The 17,771-nt window shown below is 50.0% G+C and overlaps 2 protein-coding genes across 5 annotated transcripts; one reads left to right on the forward strand and one right to left on the reverse strand.

Moving 5' to 3' along the window:
- The first annotated feature begins 362 nt into the window (after positions 1-362).
- On the forward strand, positions 363-8,913 carry slc71a2b (solute carrier family 71 member 2b). 3 transcript variants are annotated; one of them, XM_081611054.1, is made up of 13 exons: positions 363-1,074; positions 3,464-3,556; positions 3,646-3,708; positions 3,986-4,113; positions 5,223-5,337; positions 5,835-6,053; positions 6,131-6,244; positions 6,335-6,406; positions 7,024-7,136; positions 7,207-7,304; positions 7,400-7,536; positions 7,743-7,823; positions 8,028-8,158. In XM_081611054.1, the coding sequence occupies exons 1-12, from the start codon at positions 1,057-1,059 to the stop codon at positions 7,773-7,775; spliced, it is 1,203 nt and encodes a 400-aa protein (XP_081467180.1). In that variant the 5' UTR covers positions 363-1,056; the 3' UTR covers positions 7,776-7,823; positions 8,028-8,158. The 3 variants fall into 3 exon arrangements, with proteins under 3 accessions (XP_081467180.1, XP_081467179.1, XP_017162077.1); XM_081611053.1 differs by having other exon boundaries at positions 7,743-8,154; XM_017306588.2 differs by lacking the exon at positions 7,743-7,823 and having other exon boundaries at positions 365-1,074; positions 8,028-8,913.
- Positions 8,914-9,317: 404 nt separating this feature from the next.
- LOC103470768 (small integral membrane protein 22) lies at positions 9,318-17,142 on the reverse strand. 2 transcript variants are annotated; one of them, XM_008419428.3, is made up of 10 exons: positions 17,009-17,142; positions 15,360-15,504; positions 14,010-14,155; positions 12,709-12,779; positions 12,487-12,643; positions 11,861-11,997; positions 11,632-11,777; positions 10,343-10,495; positions 10,118-10,275; positions 9,318-10,036 (listed from the first exon to the last, which is right to left on the reverse strand). In XM_008419428.3, the coding sequence occupies exons 2-10, from the start codon at positions 15,494-15,496 to the stop codon at positions 9,987-9,989; spliced, it is 1,155 nt and encodes a 384-aa protein (XP_008417650.2). In that variant the 5' UTR covers positions 15,497-15,504; positions 17,009-17,142; the 3' UTR covers positions 9,318-9,986. The 2 variants fall into 2 exon arrangements, with proteins under 2 accessions (XP_008417650.2, XP_008417651.2); XM_008419429.3 differs by having other exon boundaries at positions 15,360-15,501; positions 17,009-17,141.
- Between the last annotated feature and the right edge of the window lie 629 nt (positions 17,143-17,771).

The following is a 17,771-nucleotide window of genomic DNA, read 5'->3' on the forward strand; positions in this document are numbered from 1 at the left end:
AAATGTTATTTTTCACTGCCATTTGCAAACTTTTACTCATTTCCAGTTTAAACTGAATTGTATTTTTGTTACATCTGTGATCCAGGTATAAAAACTGACTCATCAGGGTTTCATCCTCCTTTTTCCTCTATTCTGACTCAAAAATCTGACTCTTTAGTTTTGACTTTTCCAACATCAGAACGGAATAATAATTTAAATGAATAACTCGCCATTACCAGACAGGCTGACATTACTCTGAACAACCCAGACAGGAACCCCCTGCTCGTTTCCGTGGCGTTGCTCGGTCCATGCGTGCAGGTTTTCAGTGGAGCCAAAAAATTCTTCAACCGTCGAGTCCCGCCTTTCTGCCTCTGGCCAAATAGTGAGCCGTGCTAGACGAAGACACCGGATCTTCCTGCCAAATACTGACTCCTGTCTCCGCACTGTTTGTGCCGCAGACGGAGCACGAGCTCCAGTTTAAACAGACATTTTATTTAAGGGCACCAGGACGTCTGTTTTTTAAACATAAACTTTATTTTTTTAAAGTTGCTGAAACGGTGTCTGCGGTGTAGTGACGGCTTCAGGCCAGCAGGAGGCGATTTGCTCGCTGTGTTTACAGTAGGAGTGAGGCTGATCCTGAGTCAGATCTTGTTGCATTTTAAACACGTAACATGGGAGGTGGATCTGATCCAGGACCAGCTTGGTTTGTTTTGGTTACGGGGACTGTCAAGTCGGGCGGTTTATGCCCACCCACTCTGATAGTGTCATGAAAAAAAACATCCCCGCCCCTCTGCCGTACCCCCGCGTACAAACCAAACAGACGGAAGGTGAAGTTACAATCAAAGCGGAGGAATTCTAGTCAAACCGAAAGCTGAGCGACTCCAGCGGACTTCACAGCGAACAGAACCGGAATACGTGCATCACGGAGAGCACGGAGCCTCATTCACACGGCGGGACACCCTGGAAAAGACGGAGAAATCCCAGGAGGATGTTCAGTTCCGAGGACTGGAGCTGAAAGTCGTTAAGACAAGATGTGAAGCGCCCCGGGAGAAAGCGGAGACCGAGGCCAGCGGCAGGATGTTGGTCCGGAGCTCGGTGAGTGTTAGCCGGGTTAGCTCTGTGAGCTGGTCTCGGTGCGTGGTGCTAAATTAAAACACGCGTGGATTTTAATCCGCTGTTCTGGCAGATTAAACTGTTAGCGGCTAATTCAGATGAACGCTAGTCGGTTCTTCCGGTGTAGAAGTTGGCCTCTGGTTCGCTGCTCAGAGCTAGCTCTTAAAGGGCCAGCTCACAGTTTCTAGGAACCTGGAAGTCCGTTGATTTCCTATTAAAAAGCTAAAAATATCTACTACGATTAAATCTGGACTAGGTTACTCGGTTCTATAAATATACAGAAGTTTCATCCAGTTTGTGAAGAACAAAACATTTTCTGTGGTTTCGTGTTATTTAGCTCACCGTAGAAATGAGTTTAAAACGACATGATTCTGGATTGATCTAATCTAGAATGGGTCACTTTACAACCCAAAGCCTCACCAGTCTAGATTTTTCAGACAGATGTCTAAACGGGCTTAAAGAAGGAAAAACATCTAAAATTTCTGCTTTTTTCTGAGATGAAATATCAAAGTTTGTTCTGAAGAGTTTATGTTTCCACAGTAAAGTGGACGTTTCACAGATGTAGAAATGTTTTATAGAAGCTGACTGAAATGTGTAATCCAGATTTCCTCTCGGATTATAATCTAGAGCTAATTTAATTTAACTCTGAGCCTGCTCTGAATCAGACACCAACTTCAGGCTAACTAGCCGTTAGCTCTGTGAACCGGTAACTCGAACCATCAGCTGGTTCTGGTTCCTGGTGGAGGAACTTTGGTCCATTTAAACACAGCAGCAAAATAACCTGATCATCTATTTAGTGGTAGAATAAATGATAATATTATTTACCAGAAATCCAGATTAAATAGAATAAACTTTAATCTGGTGCTGCTGATAGTTGGAATGGTTTAAATGAGTTAAATTCATATTTTATTCTTGTTTTTAATACAAAATATGATCCATGATTGAAGGGAAGGAAAGTTTCCATTGAACTGAAGAGAGAAAATATCAGGCTGGTGCTGCTGGTTCACCTGAGAAGGGTCAAAGGTCATCTCCATCATCATCATCATCATCTTCCAGAGAGGAAAACATCTGATGTCCCAGCAGCTTCAGCCTGAGGTCAGAGGTCACAGCATGAAACTCAGAGAAATGACCAGACACCCCCAGAGCTCCACAGGTCGAAGGTCATGACCCTGAACCAGATTGAAGGAGAAATGTTCTTCTGCAGAATCAAGCTGAGGATGCGATGCGTTCCAACATGGCTGCCGCTCGCATCACCGCAGGAACAAGTCGTCTTTATCAGATTCACTGTTGGAAACGATGCAGAGTCAGAACCTCCCAGCTGGAGGCGGATCAGATGTTCTGATCCAACAGGAAACGGATCCGACAGGAACCCTGCTGCATTCTGGGAGCTCGGCACGGCAGGGAGGAGTTTGACCTCTGACCTGATGAATGCAGACGCTGTGCTGCTGACAGCCAGCTGATCTCTGGTCATGTGATCCGGTTCAGTCTGCAGAGGAACAGCGCCGCTTTTATCCTCCACCTCCTGAAGCTAATGAGCCGTTAGCCTCTGAGCGCTAACGGCTCATTAGCTTCCACAGAACCAAGAACGTCAGGCCTGGTTCTGTTCAGACCGGTTCTGGCCTGCAGCGCAGAGTTTCTGACCCGGTCCAGTTCAACCGGCAGCTGGGTCCTGGATCAGCGCCGGTCCGGTCCGGTCTGGTCCGGTCCGAAGCTGCGGCTCAAACGGACCAGATCCCTCCTGCTTACCTGACACCACGGAGTCAGAACGGGAAACGATCCGACTGGGTCAGACGAAGAACCGCTGGGCTCCGTCAGAACTCGGTACATTCACATCATCATTCATAAATAATTAGGAAATACAGAAACATAACGTCCACATGAAAGGGAAAAAGAATCATCTTATTTTGAAAGGCTACTTCCTGTATTTCAGGGACTTTTATTTAATGGGGCATTTATTAGTTTATTATCTGGAGTAATTATTAATAATTATTAACAGAATTTTTTTATTCAACCTTTTAAAGAAACGGATTTCCACACAATAAACGCATGAAGCTGAAAATTCCCACTTTTCTCTGTCCTTAAATGCATCACCAGGTATGAATCACTTCCTGCATTTCCTGAGAATCCTTCCTGTTCGGATCAAAGTTTGATCTGCTGGACCCAGAACCGGTTCTGACCCGGTTCTGGTGTGGTTCTGAGTGGTTCTGAGTGGTTCTGAGTGGCTCTGGTGTGGTTCTGTGTGGCTCTGACCCGGTTCTGAGTGGTTCTGACCCGGTTCTGAGTGGCTCTGACCCGGTTCTGAGTGGTTCTGACCCGGTTCTGAGTGGTTCTGACCCGGTTCTGAGTGGTTCTGGTGTGGTTCTCTCCTCAGCTGAAGCGGACCCGGGCCAGGGTGACCCATGCGGTGGTGGTGATCTTCCTGGAGTTCTTCGCCTGGGGCCTGCTGACCACGCCCATGCTGAAGGTGAGAACCGGGTCGGCGGTTCTGTTGGGCTCAGACAGAACCAGAACCGGGCTCCGGGTCGGCTGACGCCTTGTGGTCTGGTTCTCCAGGTTCTCCATGAGACGTTCCCTCAGCACACCTTCCTGATGAACGGCCTGGTGCACGGCGTCAAGGTGAGGGGGCGGGGCTTAACCACAACAGGAAGTAGAATCATGCAGCACTTCCTCCTCCCTGCAGACCCGACTTCCCCTCCCAGAACCATCCGTCTGGTTCCGACCCGCTTAATAACTTTAAAAAAGGAGGAAAAATGACTGAAATGAGAAACTTTGGTGTGAATAGAAACGGGCCGCTGCTGCGTCCCGTTCCCCTCTGTTGCCCACGGGTTTCACATCGCTGTCCGGGTCGGAACCGGTCGGACCCGTCCTCTAACGGCCGTGTCTCTGTCCTCAGGGCTTCCTGTCCTTCCTGTCGGCTCCTCTGATTGGTGCTCTGTCGGACACCTGGGGCAGGAAGTCCTTCCTCCTCATCACCGTCTTCTTCACCTGCGCTCCCATCCCCTTCATGAGGATCAGCCCCTGGTGAGTCCGCTTCCGGTTCCACATATTCAGACTTTCTGGATCAGAACCGATGTTTAGAGGACCCGGATGTTTGAGCTGCGGATCAGAACCCATCCTGTGTGTTCGGATTGGAACCGGTCCTGGTTCTGGGAAACTTTGTTCTGAAGTTTCTCAGGTTCTGATGAAGCAGAAACCCGGTCGGGTTCTGAGGTTCTGCTGGGTTTAACCCACATGTTCCTCATGTGAGCGGCTGCAGCATCCGGCCTCTGGCTCCCCCTGCTGGCCGCTCGCAGCGCCACACGCTGACCAGTTCCCACACGTCCGTCTGGTTCTGAATGGATCTCAGGTTTTAATCTGAGATCTGACCCGGTTCAGCAGAACAGAACCGGCTCTCTGGGTTCTGAAGCAGCCGACCCGCTCTCAGGAAGCCGATTGAAATAAATCAATTAAAACGAGATCAATCATTTTCTTTGTTAATTTTTTTCTCGTTTCTTCCAACAGATATTTTCTCTTAGTTCGTTTATTTATTTTAGGTATTTAAAACATTTTCCAGTTTTAGAATTTAAAGTTTATTTCCATTATTTCTCCATGACTTGGTTTCATAACAACATTATTCTTTATTGCCACCATTTCTGACGGGTTTAATGAACCAGAATCACCATCAAAATGTGACAAACTTCCGGTTTTTCTCTGTAAATCTGTTTCTGCTCCATGTTTTACTGCAGCTCAAGACAAATAAATCACTTTTCTACAGAAATTCACGTTAAATCAACAAACTCTTGACTTATTTCAGTTTTTTCTACTGAACGGTCGTCGTGTTGCAGTGATGGCTCCGACCTGCAGGTGGCAGCGTTTCCTACAAAACAACACAATATCTCAGAATTCACTGCAAATATTTCTAAAAACTTTAAACGGATAAAAACGAGAGAAACGAGGATGGGTCAGAACCAGGTGGAACCGGGTCGGAGGTCATGTGACCACAGAGAGGTTCTGGTCTGGTTCTGGTAAATCCTGCCTGATTCTGAGCTGAACTCTAAAATCAGCCATGTTTTCCTGCCCTGCTGTTAAGCCTCAATGTGCTGCAGAACCGACCCGACCCGGTTCCGTCTGACCCGGTTCTGTGTCTCCAGGTGGTACTTTGCTCTGATCGCCGTGTCGGGGACGTTCGCCGTGACCTTCTCCGTGATCTTCGCCTACGTCGCCGACGTCACCGAGGAGCACGAGAGGAGCACCGCCTACGGCCTGGTAACGACCAATCAGAACGCTGCGCAGGCTGCTGACATCACAGCAGCTCCAGATCAGGAACCGCCTCATTATCGGTGTTATTATCCAATCAGTAACGGTTCTGTCAGGATGAATTGAACAGAACCAGCTGAACTGATCGGATCGTCTTCAGAACCAGCTGGTAGTTTGTAGAAACGCTGGATCCTGATTGGACGAATGACTGTAAAGGAAATCACAGCTGCGCTAACCAAAATGCTAACTGCGCTGCTGATCATGAGCATCAGTTCCACTGGCGCTAAAGCGCTACGCTAGCATGATATCCAGCAGAAGCTAAACCGCTAAATGATCCCTCCACTGGGAAACCGGTTCCTCCGATCATCTGTTACTCTGATCGGGTCCGAGTCGGTCCGTAGCTTCATCGGATCGCTCCTCAGTGTCCGGGTTTTCCGGACCTGGTTCGGCCCGGATCAGAGCCGGTTCTGTAGGGCCCGGCTCACCTGAGCTCCTCCTCCTCCCAGGTGTCGGCGACCTTCGCCGCCAGCTTGGTGACGAGCCCGGCCATCGGCGCCTACCTGTCCAGTCGCTATGGGGACAGCCTGGTGGTGCTGGTCGCCACGGTGATCGCGGTGACGGACATCGCGTTCGTGTTCTTCTTGGTTCCCGAGTCGCTGCCGGACAAGATGAGGCTGTCGTCGTTGGGGTTCCCCATCTCCTGGGAGCAGGCCGACCCGTTCGCTGTGAGTCAGTCGGACCCGGCAGCAGAACCGGAACCAGAACCAGCAGCTGAACCTCTGATTGGTTGCTTGGGTTTCAGTCGCTGCGGCGCGTCGGGAAGGATTCCACGGTTCTGCTGATCTGCGTCACCGTCTTCCTGTCCTACCTGCCTGAAGCCGGACAGTATTCCAGCTTCTTCCTCTACCTGAAGCAGGTAGGCACACACACACACACACACACACACCTGGCTCCTCCGTCATGCTGGACCGTCGGAGGGATTTATTTTTCCTCTCGTCTCCTCCAGGTGATCCATTTCTCCCCTGAAGCCATCGCTGCCTACATCGCCATGGTGGGAATCCTCTCCATCGTTGCTCAGGTTCGATGGAATTTGTTCAAATTCTCACAAGTTGAATCGTTTCTGCTAAAGCTAAATTTATCTCCTTTTTCTCCCAGCGCTAACTAGAAACAACCAATCAGAGCCAAGGGGCGGGTCTTAGCGCTGCTAACTCTCTGCTGAGCTGCAGCGTGATAGCATAGCCTGTTGTGAACGCTACTGCTAGCTAGCTTAGATTGTTGTGAGTGCTAATTATAACTAGCATAGCCTGTTGTGATGCTACTGCAATAAAAGGAACATGTAACAAAGTGAACTTAGTTGATTTGGCAGAAACTAAATTCCTCTTTAATATTTAATGCAACAAATTGATGGTAAATATAACAGCCTGACCCCTGCAGCAAACGGAGACCATGCTCATTCTCCGGCTGCGTTAGCGTAGCAGCCGCTAGCACCGAGTCGCCATGACAGTGAAAACAAACATGGAGCAGCGAGGTCAGACGGCCGCTTCCTGTTTTATTCAGATTAAATAAATTTATTTCTAAATGAAGAATAAGAGCTGCTGCAGAGAAAACTCTAAAAACGACTCGGATCAGAACTGTTCCTCCAGGTGTCGGCAGCAGCTGTCTCTGTGACCTCTGACCCCTGACCTGTCCCCTCAGACCGTCCTGCTCAGCGTTCTGATGCGAACCATCGGGAAGAAGAACACGGTTCTGTTGGGTCTGGGCTTCCAGCTGCTGCAGCTGGGCTGGTACGCCTTCGGGTCCGAGCCGTGGTGAGTCTCTGGATCTGTTCCCGGTTCCGGTTCTGGTTCTGGTTCTGACAGGTTGGTTCTGTCCCTGCAGGATGATGTGGGCAGCAGGAACCATTGCTGCCTTGTCCTCCATCACCTTCCCAGCAGTCTCTGCTCTCGTGTCGCACAACGCCGCCGCCGACCAGCAGGGTGAGCCAATCAGAGCAGCTTCACGTTACAGCAGCCAATCAGGAGCAGCCTGACTGTGTGTGTGTGTGTGTGTGTGTGTGTGTGTGTGTGTGTAGGCGTGGTCCAGGGGATGATCACGGGGATCCGGGGCCTCTGTAACGGTTTGGGTCCGGCTCTCTACGGATTCATCTTCTTCCTGTTCAACGTGGAGCTGAGCGACGTTCCAGCAGCCGCAGGAACGCCGGACACGCAGGTACTAGACACGCCCACTGGGACACGCCCACTGGGACACGCCCACTGGGACACGCCCACCTGGACACGCCCACATTCAGAGCAGAAATTAAACCAAGACATTCCAATAGACGGAAACTGTCTGACTCTGAATCTGTTCTTCCATCTGCTGGTATTTTTATCTTCACCTGATTCCTGTCAGTAAAATAATTTTTATTTTTTTAACAGGAAGTGAGGTGTCAGTTTTTCTGTAACCTGTAGTGCCGTAACCAGAACGGCGCGGCAGCCATCTTTACTGAGGGCTGCTGGGTAACGGCTCCGTTCTTCTTCTTGGGTTTCATCAGATTATGATAAACATTTAACCGAGCATCCAGACGGATCAGAACCTGGCCGGTTCTGGTCGGGTCAGCCACTGTAGAACCTTCTCACCTTGAGCCGATCCAAACATTTTGATTCAAAGCTAAAGATCAGGTTGAATCAGAGGTGAAAGGTCACCGTTTCCTGTCTCCACAGCGCGCCGTCATCCCGGGCCCTCCCTTCCTGTTCGGGGCGTGCTCCGTCGTCCTCGCCGTGGTCGTCGCCATTTTCATCCCGGAGAATCTCCGCCCCGCCGGCGGTCCGGCCGCCACTAAGCCCGCACACGCTCAGAACGGCGGCGCGGCGCTGGCCACGCCCACCAGCGACGCCGAGGACATCGAGCCGCTCCTGCAGGACAGCAGCATGTGAGCGGGCGGCGGCCAATCACTGACGCCGTTCATGAGCTCTCTCCTGATTGGCTGAGACCAAAGGGCTCGGGGGACAGCGCCCCCTCTGGACTCTACCAGCAGGTAAACTGACTCACCTGTTGGAGTTTCTCTGCTTCATTATGCACCTGCTGGCTCCGCCCCCCCGGTTACCATGACGACGACTGGAGGAAGTTCCCGGATCCACCGACGATTTACTTTTAGACGGAAACTCCGCCTCCACTCCGTTACCATGGTGACGTCTAGGGACGCGGCGTCATGGCAACGGGTTCTGGACTCAGTGTCGGTCAGACCTCAGAGCCTCGCCTGGTTCTGGAGGTTCTGCTTGACCTTTGACCCGTCAGAACCACAGCCCCTGTTCCGGTTGGGATCCGTGTTTCTGGTTCCGGAACGTTTTTAACCAAACATCTGGACTCGAGTCTGGTCCGGTCCGGTTTGCTTCCTGGTTCCTTCTGGAGCGTCACAGCGGGTCTGGATTAACAGAACCAGGCGTTCCGTTCTGGCTGACCCGGTTCCTGTAGCTCCAGAACCTCCAGAACCAGGCAGCTGTGGTCCAGATGTCTCTGCTGCGCTTTAGTGCCTCTAACCGACCCGGTTTCTACCAGCCGGGTTTTTTCAGAACTTTGTGACGATCTTAATAAAGATGTTTGAACCGAGCCTCCGGGTTTCACTCTGCATGTTTCCATCGCAGTTCCAGGTTTGGATCAGAACCAGAAAGAACCGGGACAGAACCAGAAACTTAAAACATAAAATATGTATTTAATTTATGTTAAAAAGGAAATGTTTACGGTAAGGAAATGAAATTAAAATCATTTCTAGTGTATCGCCTCTTAGCCCCGCCCCTGACTGGGAAGTGGGCGGGGCCATAGTGGGGAGCGGAGGGGCCACCGTGGTGAGGGGCGGGGCCACCGTGGTGAGGGGCGGGGCCACCGTGGTGAGGGGCGGGGCTAGCGGAGCAGCGGTCGCTGTAATCAGCCTTTTCAACAAATCCACTTTTATTTTGAAGACATTAAAAGTTCCACTAAACTAATTTTTAGTGTGATCTGAAGTGACGTCAGAATATTAATCACCAGATTTTATTAAAGCTTCTGAACAAAATGAAAACTACACACAAACTGCAGGAAGTCCAGAAAAACAAAACACGGAAACATTTCCTGGAATCTAAAATCATGTTGGAATAAAATGGGAACATTTTATATCATCGAACCTAAAATCATGTTGATGCTGTTAAAACATTTAAATCTGTTTCTGTGATTCTGATTTTTATGTTTGGTCACAAATTCAAACTCTTCAAAGCAAAAACACACAAACCATCAGCCTGAGGAGGTCAAAGGTCACCCTGAAGAGAAAACTAATGTTTTTGTTTTCTGGAACACAAAATTATTTTGAAATGGAAAATTTATTTTCTGTAAACTATATAAACCAGTTTTTATTACATTTTTGCTGATTTTCATCTGTATTTAAATTAAAATCCAAAAATAATGTAAAATTTTAACCGCAGTAAAGATTCATATGGAAATTATTAAATTATTACAAACGAGAATATTTACTGGAATTTAAACTGAAATAAAAGCCAACAAGACAAACCAGAACCTTCTGGGCCACTTGATGTTCAGAACCTCCAGAACCAGGATCTGGACCCGCGTCCGGCAGCTGGACTCTGCAGAACGGGTCTGGTTCTGGTTCTGGTTCTGGTTCTGGTTCTGGTTCTGGTTCTGGTTCTGGTCCGTCACAGCAGGCAGGAGATGGAGACCTTGGTGGTGGAGAAGGGGACGGTGTCTGGTTTGGGACAAACAGAGTTAGCGGTTAGCAGCGTTAGCGGTTAGCGTCGGGTCGCGCTGCAGGCGACCTTGGACTGACCTCTGTCCTTCAGCGTGCTGATGTAGGCCTCCATGAACTCCTTCTCACTGCCGTCCTTCACCTCCTGCTCCCTCCACCTCCTCCTCTTCTCCTTCTTCTTCTCCTCTTCCTCCTTCCTCCTCCTCCTCTTCTCGGGGTTGTCATAGAGACGGATGAACCTGCAGCGGGACACAGACGCCGGTCGGCCCGATGGTTCACGGCGCCGCCGACCTGTTGGGATCTTACTTGATCTCCGGGTCGTTGCAGAGTTTGGTCGGGACGCAGGTCAACGCGTCGCCGCTGGCAACCACCATCTGCAGACTGGAGATGTTGGCGAGACAAACTGGGAGGTAGGACAGGCTGTTGTGGTGGACGAAGAGGGTGGACAGCTCCTGCAGCCTGGGCACAGAAAGAGAGTACACCCTGCTAACCAACAGGAAAAAGAAAGTACACCCTGCTAACCAACAGGAAAAAGAAAGTACACCCCGCTGACCAACAGGAAAAAGAAAGTACACCCACTGACCAACAGGACAAAGAAAGTACACCCTGCTAACCAACAGGAAAAATAAAGTACACCCACTGACCAACAGGAAAAAGAAAGTACACCCACTGACCAACAGGACAAAGAAAGTACACCCTGCTAACCAACAGGAAAAAGAAAGTACACCCTGCTAACCAACAGGAAAAATAAAGTACACCCACTGACCAACAGGAAAAAGAAAGTACACCCACTGACCAACAGGAAAAAGTAAGTACACCCACTGACCAACAGGAAAAAGTAAGTACACCCACTGACCAACAGGACACATAAAGCAACGGTTCCGCTAATGCTGGATCGTTTGTTTAGCACATTTGCTGACATTTAGCGCATTTAGCTGTCCCTTATGTCCTCCCTGGACAGCTACCTGTCCCTTATGTCCTCCCTGGACAGCTACCTGTCCCTTATGTCCTCCCTGGACAGCTACCTGTCCCTTATGTCCTCCCTGGACAGCTACCTGTCCCTTATGTCCTCCCTGGACAGCTACCTGTCCCTTATGTCCTCCCTGGACAGCCACCTGTCCCTTATGTCCTCCCTGGACAGCTACCTGTCCCTTATGTCCTTTCTGGACAGCTACCTGTCCCTTATGTCCTTTCTGGACAGCTACCTGTCCCTTATGTCCTCCCTGGACAGCCACCTGTCCCTTATGTCCTCCCTGGACAGCTACCTGTCCCTTATGTCCTCCCTGGACAGCCACCTGTCCCTTATGTCCTCCCTGGACAGCTACCTGTCCCTTATGTCCTTTCTGGACAGCTACCTGTCCCTTATGTCCTCCCTGGACAGCCACCTGTCCCTTGTGTCCTTTCTGGACAGCTACCTGTCCCTTATGTCCTTTCTGGACAGCTACCTGTCCCTTATGTCCTCCCTGGACAGCCACCTGTCCCTTGTGTCCTTTCTGGACAGCTACCTGTCCCTTGTGTCCTTTCTGGACAGCCACCTGTCCCTTGTGTCCGTCCAGGACAGCCACCTGTCCCTTATGTCCGTCCTGGACAGCTACCTGTCCATGTCCTGCGGCAGGTCGCTCAGCTGGTTGTTGCTGAGGTCCAGCAGCTGCAGGCGGCTCATCCTCAGGGCGCAGATGGGGATGGAGGCGAATCGGTTCTCCGAGATGTCCAGGTGGACCAGCTGCTTCAGGCTGCTGAGCTGCAGACAGAAAACACCATGAAGGAAGGATCCGACCCGGTTCTGACCTGGTTCTGACCCGGTCCACAGACCCGCAGCCTCACCTCAAAGGGCAGCTCGCTCAGGCTCAGGTTTCCGGCCAGTTCCAGACGCTCCAGCTTCTCACAGTCTCCGAGCTCCGGAGGAACTTTGGACAGGCGGTTGTAGCCGACGTTCAGCCTGCGGAGCGCCGCCAGCTTCCCTGGGGGAGGCGGAGACAGGAAACAGGAAGCAGAAACAGGAAACAGGAAGCAGAGATAGGAGACAGGAAACGGGAAGCAGAGATAGGAAACAGGAAGCAGAGATAGGAAACAGGAAACGGGAAGCAGAGACAGGAAACAGGAAGCAGAGATAGGAGACAGGAAACAGGAAGCAGAGATAGGAAACAGGAAACGGGAAGCAGAGACAGGAAACAGGAAGCAGAGATAGGAGACAGGAAACGGGAAGCAGAGACAGGAAACAGGAAGCAGAGATAGGAAACAGGAAGCAGAGATAGGAGACAGGAAACGGGAAGCAGAGACAGGAAACAGGAAGCAGAGATAGGAGATAGGAAACAGGAAGCAGAGATAGGAAACAGGAAGCAGGAGAAGGAGACAGAGTTTAGTGGAAACCGACCGTCCTGCTGACGAGGGGCAAACAGACAATCAAGTCTTGTAGAAGTCGGGTCAGATTCTGGCCCGGTTCTGCTCACCGATCTGAGGCGGCAGGTCCGCGATGAGGTTTCTGGGAATCTCGAGCACGGTGAGCTGCGTGAACAGAGCCAGGAAGTCGGGCAGCTGGCGGATCCGAGTCCGTCTGACGTGCCACTCCTGCAGGTAGGTGGTCCACTGCAGCTCCCGGGGAAAGTCCTGCAGAACGGTTCCCTCACACATCACAGAGCCGGTTCCCTTTCCCTGGGAATGTGGGAACTCACCAGCCAGCGATCTCCTTCCAGCCGGAAGATCAGGTCCTTCCGATCCGGATGTTCCTCGTCCTGCTGGACGTCTAACAGGAAGAGAAACTCTTTACCTCAATGTCTGACTGAAAGCCAGACTACAGGTTCCTACAGCCTCTCAGGAGGAGCAAAATGGTTTCTGTGTGCTGAGAAATGAGGAAGTGGCTGCTGCCGTCGCTCCATTTCCTCCTGATCATCACGGCAGCCGAAACGCTCAGGGACGGAGAGACGCCATGATGTCATGATGTCCTCTGAGCTGTAACGAGGCCATCCGGGCCTGAAGGCCTCCATGTTTCAGCCTCTTCCTCTGGGAGCAGGCCGGGTCCATCAGAACCAAAACCACTCTGTTCCAGAACCGTTGTTGCTAACCAGGGTCACTGCTGGAGAACCACAGGGTTCTGAGCTCGGTCCATTTCCCTGTACTCTCAGGTCCAGTTGGTGAAATGGAAGCATGGAGTGAATATCCGCAGCTATGCTGATGATACTCGGCTATATGTCAGGTCCAGGTTATTACATGGTTATTACATGGTTATTAACTCCCAGAGGAAGTCAGAAAGGTCACAAGTACAAGTGAGTGAGTACCTGTGTTCTGGTGTTTTACCTGTGGTTCCTGTGTTCTGGTGTTTTACCTGCGTTCTGGTGTTTTACCTGCGTTCTGGTGTTTTACCTGTGTTCTGGTGTTTTACCTGTTCTGGTGTTTTACCTGTGGTTCCTGTGTTCTGGTGTTTTACCTGTGTTCTGGTGTTTTACCTGTGGTTCCTGCGTTCTGGTGTTTTACCTGTTCTGGTGTTTTACCTGTGGTTCCTGTGTTCTGGTGTTTTACCTGTGTTCTGGTGTTTTACCTGTGTTCTGGTGTTTTACCTGTGTTCTGGTGTTTTACCTGCGTTCTGGTGTTTTACCTGTGGTTCCTGTGTTCTGGTGTTTTACCTGCGTTCTGGTGTTTTACCTGCGTTCTGGTGTTTTACCTGTGTTCTGGTGTTTTACCTGTTCTGGTGTTTTACCTGTGGTTCCTGTGTTCTGGTGTTTTACCTGTGTTCTGGTGTTTTACCTGTGGTTCCTGCGTTCTGGTGTTTTACCTGTTCTGGTGTTTTACCTGTGGTTCCTGTGTTCTGGTGTTTTACCTGTGTTCTGGTGTTTTACCTGCGTTCTGGTGTTTTACCTGTGGTTCCTGTGTTCTGGTGTTTTACCTGCGTTCTGGTGTTTTACCTGTTCTGGTGTTTTACCTGTGTTCTGGTGTTTTACCTGTGTTCTGGTGTTTTACCTGCGTTCTGGTGTTTTACCTGTGGTTCCTGCGTTCCGGTCCAGGTGTCCTGCGTACGGCGGTGGCTCCGTCAGCAGGGATCTCTCCAGGTAGTGGTGCAGCTGCTGCAGCTCTTTGGCCTTCATGCTCTTGCAGTAGATGCGGTACTGCCACTGCTGATCGATCCTAGCAGACAGGAAACAGACAGTCTGAGTGCGCCGCAGACGCCATGAAGGTCAGTCCCCTCGTGTTAATGAGCGAACAGCAGCAGGACATTCCTGTCGGGTTGCAGTCGGCTGGTTGTTTGGTTTGCTGTCCGGATATTTGACCTTTCTGCTCCGACCTGCTGCTATAAATACCTCAGAGTTCATGTTGCTAAAAGCAGCTTCTGCTCTCAGTGGTTTCCTCCATCACCAGTCAGCCTCAGTGAGTAGATCCATTCAGATCCATTCACATACACAAACAGCTGATGTCATTAATTAGGTCATTTCCTGTCACAAGTGCGTCTCTTCCTGCTGCTTCTGGAACATTTAGCTGCTGGAAAAGCAGGAATGTCGAATTTAGACCTAAAACTCTGAAGTGAATCTCGGTCTAGTTTTGGGATTGAAGCTGTAAGTTGGTGACACAGCATCGCCCCCTTCAGGCCGGGCTGTGAACGGCAGCATCGCCCCCTTCAGGCCGGGCTGTGAACGGCAGCATCGCCCCCTTCAGGCCGGGCTGTGAACGGCAGCATCGCCCCCTTCAGGCCGGGCTGTGAACGGCAGCAGCGCCCCCTTCAGGCCGGGCTGTGAACGGCAGCATCGCCCCCTTCAGGCCGGGCTGTGAACGGCAGCATCGCCCCCTTCAGGCCGGGCTGTGAACGGCAGCATCGCCCCCTTCAGGCCGGGCTGTGAACGGCAGCATCGCCCCCTTCAGGCCGGGCTGTGAACGGCAGCATCGCCCCCTTCAGGCCAGGCTGTGAACGGCAGCATCGCCCCCTTCAGGCCAAGCAGTGAACGGCAGCAGCGCCCCCTTCAGGCCAAGCAGTGAACGGCAGCAGCGCCCCCTTCAGGCCAAGCAGTGAACGGCAGCAGCGCCCCCTTCAGGCCAAGCAGTGAACGGCAGCATCGCCCCCTTCAGGCCGGGCTGTGAACGACAGCATCGCCCCCTTCAGGCCAGGCTGTGAACGGCAGCATCGCCCCCTTCAGGCCAGGCTGTGAACGGCAGCATTGCCCCCTTCAGGCCAGGCTGTGAACGGCAGCATCGCCCCCTTCAGGCCAGGCTGTGAACGGCAGCAGCGCCCCCTTCAGGCCAAGCAGTGAACGGCAGCAGCACCCCCTTCAGGCCGGGCTGTGAACGGCAGCATCGCCCCCTTCAGGCCAGCGCTGCTCTGACTGTTGATGAAACTGACCTGGCGAGGGCGCTGTTCTCCACCCTCTGCTGCTCCTTCTTCTGCCTGGTTCGGTACTTCTTCACTCGGACCTCCCAGATTCCTCGGACCGCAGACAGATCGTAGACCGGAACGTCGAGCTTCTTGTTCGGGCCCATCGGTTCTGCTGGGTTTGGACCAGAAAAACGCACGAAAATTTACTGAGTTACTTCCGAACATTTGTTCAAACTGAGTTATTTCAGAGCCTGTTGGCCTCTCTGTGCTGCAGCGCCACCTAGAGGCTGAAAAGCGTTTTACTTAAGATTACATAAAAACTTACGCTGAAAATTAAAGATTTAATGATAAACAAAATATCAATTTTTTTTCTGTCGCGATTTTGAGCCTGAAACTGTTAGGTATTTTCTGAAACCTACATGGAAAAAGAGAACCACAGACAACGTATATGAGTTTTTAGCCAAGCATCTGCAGAAGGAGAAGACACAGTGAGCTGCTCCTACGAGCCGTTCACAGAGCGTTCTGCCAATCTTTGGATACAGCTTGTCTTTTATTATCAGACTTCAAAGAGGGAGGATAGGCAGGATAGACAGCAGAGGAAACAGCAGGGGTCGTAAAACATCGTACCCAAACACAGCAAGGGTCGTAAAACAATTTAACATCTGACCCATTATCTGAGCCCGGTTCAAATCTCGGTCAAACTGTTTCACATGAAGATAACAGGCAATTGTGACTTCCAGGTCAGTTCACACATACAGTTTAAAGAAGAGAACACTTTAACCTGACTAACATTAGACTGAATATGAACTAAAGTAACAACAAAATGATAATACCAAAAAATCCCTATCAGAAACGGTTTTACAGATTATAAAACTGTTTAAACCCAGATTATCATGGATTAACGCGTCTCTCTAACCTTGACTGTAAAACTGCTGTAATGTAACCCAGAGGTCTGCAGCGTTCTGCCTGCATGACGTGGAAATGAGGAAACATTTCCAGGTGAATTTAGCTCAGATTGAACAAACTAATACTTTTTTAAATGGAAAAAACAAACGAGCTTCAAATTAAAGCTTTAACATATCTGGTTAAACGTCCAAATAAAAATGAAAACCGGCCAACTGTGACATCATCAGCCCAGGTGTGACATCACTGGCCCAGGTGTGACATCATCAGCCCAGCTGTGACATCACTGGACCAGGTGTGACATCATCAGCCCAGTTGTGACATCACCGGCCCAGGTGTGACATCACCAGCCCATCTGTGATATCACTGGCCCAGGTGTGACGTCACCAGCCCAACTGTGACATCACTGGCCCATGTGTGACGTCATCAGCCCATCTGTGACATCACTGGCCCAACCTGATTCTGCTTTACATCCAGTTTGTCGTATCTGTGTCGGTCTGCTTGAGACGGATTTTAAATCACTGAGCCCTCGTAGAGTTTCATCTTCTTAACTATTTTAATGAATCTAAAACATTTTCAGCTGAAATGTTCAGTTTGAACACAAACATATTTGATCTGTTTGACAGATTTTACTCAGATCTCTAAATCTAATTAACAACATTCTGCTAATTTTAGCTGCTCACACTGAAAACATTTTGGTTTTTTAAAATCAAACTGTTAAAAATCAGAAAATCCAACAATCGATCAGATGAAGTCATAGTTCTGCTTCCTACCTGAGGCTCGGCGTCCGTCCTGTTTACCGACCCGCCGTGTGTGTGTGTGACCCACCAAGCTATTTTTACAGTGTTTTGCTGCATGTGAGTGTGTGTCACATGACACCGACGCTCAGCGCTCCTCACACACACACAGGCGTTTCCTCCAGAACCAGAACCAGAACCTGACTGTTCACTGTAATGTTTTATATTTACTGGCTGATTTCACCTGACAGTCACACAGTTCATGGCTGGAGTCAGGGATGTCCAACATGTGGCCCAGGGGCCATTTATGGCCCCCTGAGGGGTTTTGTGCGGCCCGTCCTGAACTCAGTTCTGGTACACAAGTTGCTGCAGATAATTTTTCATTTTGTATACATACATACATACATACATACATACATACATACATACATACATACATACATACATACATACATACATACATACATACATACATACATACATACATACATATCTTTACAGATTAATCCCATCATCTTTAAAAACATGGTTCAAAAATCGACTCCCAACAATGAACATAATGTTTCTGCTTTCGTCTTCACTGTGGAGCCACCAGAAAACATCGACACACTTTTCCTCAAACTTTTTACTCAGTTAGACTCTTTAGAAATAATAGAAAATGCAGGAATCTTTGTTTTGGTTCTTTCTGGAGGTTTTGCTCTGGGAAACTCTGGACCCTTTTAGAAATTCACTGTTTTCACTGTTCGCTTTATTTGAAGGGGGGTAAATAAGACTGTCATAACACTGTCATGAACATCAA

The sequence above is a fragment of the Poecilia reticulata genome, chromosome 9, assembly GCF_904066995.2.
Source record: "Poecilia reticulata chromosome 9, P_reticulata-male-v2, whole genome shotgun sequence".
Taxonomy (NCBI): Eukaryota; Metazoa; Chordata; class Actinopteri; order Cyprinodontiformes; family Poeciliidae; genus Poecilia; species Poecilia reticulata.

Bases quoted from the DNA above. Each gene is read 5' to 3' on its own strand.
- slc71a2b (XM_017306588.2), top strand. The intron at 4,114-5,222 runs GTGAGTCCGCTT...CTGTGTCTCCAG, and splicing joins TTCATGAGGATCAGCCCCTG to GTGGTACTTTGCTCTGATCG. The intron at 6,245-6,334 runs GTAGGCACACAC...CGTCTCCTCCAG, and splicing joins TCTTCCTCTACCTGAAGCAG to GTGATCCATTTCTCCCCTGA.
- LOC103470768 (XM_008419428.3), bottom strand. From the start codon at position 15,496: ATGGGCCCGAACAAGAAGCTCGACGTTCCGGTCTACGATCTGTCTGCG. The intron at 12,780-14,009 runs GTAAAACACCAG...TCTTCCTGTTAG, and splicing joins CCGGAACGCAGGAACCACAG to ACGTCCAGCAGGACGAGGAA. The intron at 11,998-12,486 runs GTGAGCAGAACC...CGCCTCCCCCAG, and splicing joins GGACCTGCCGCCTCAGATCG to GGAAGCTGGCGGCGCTCCGC.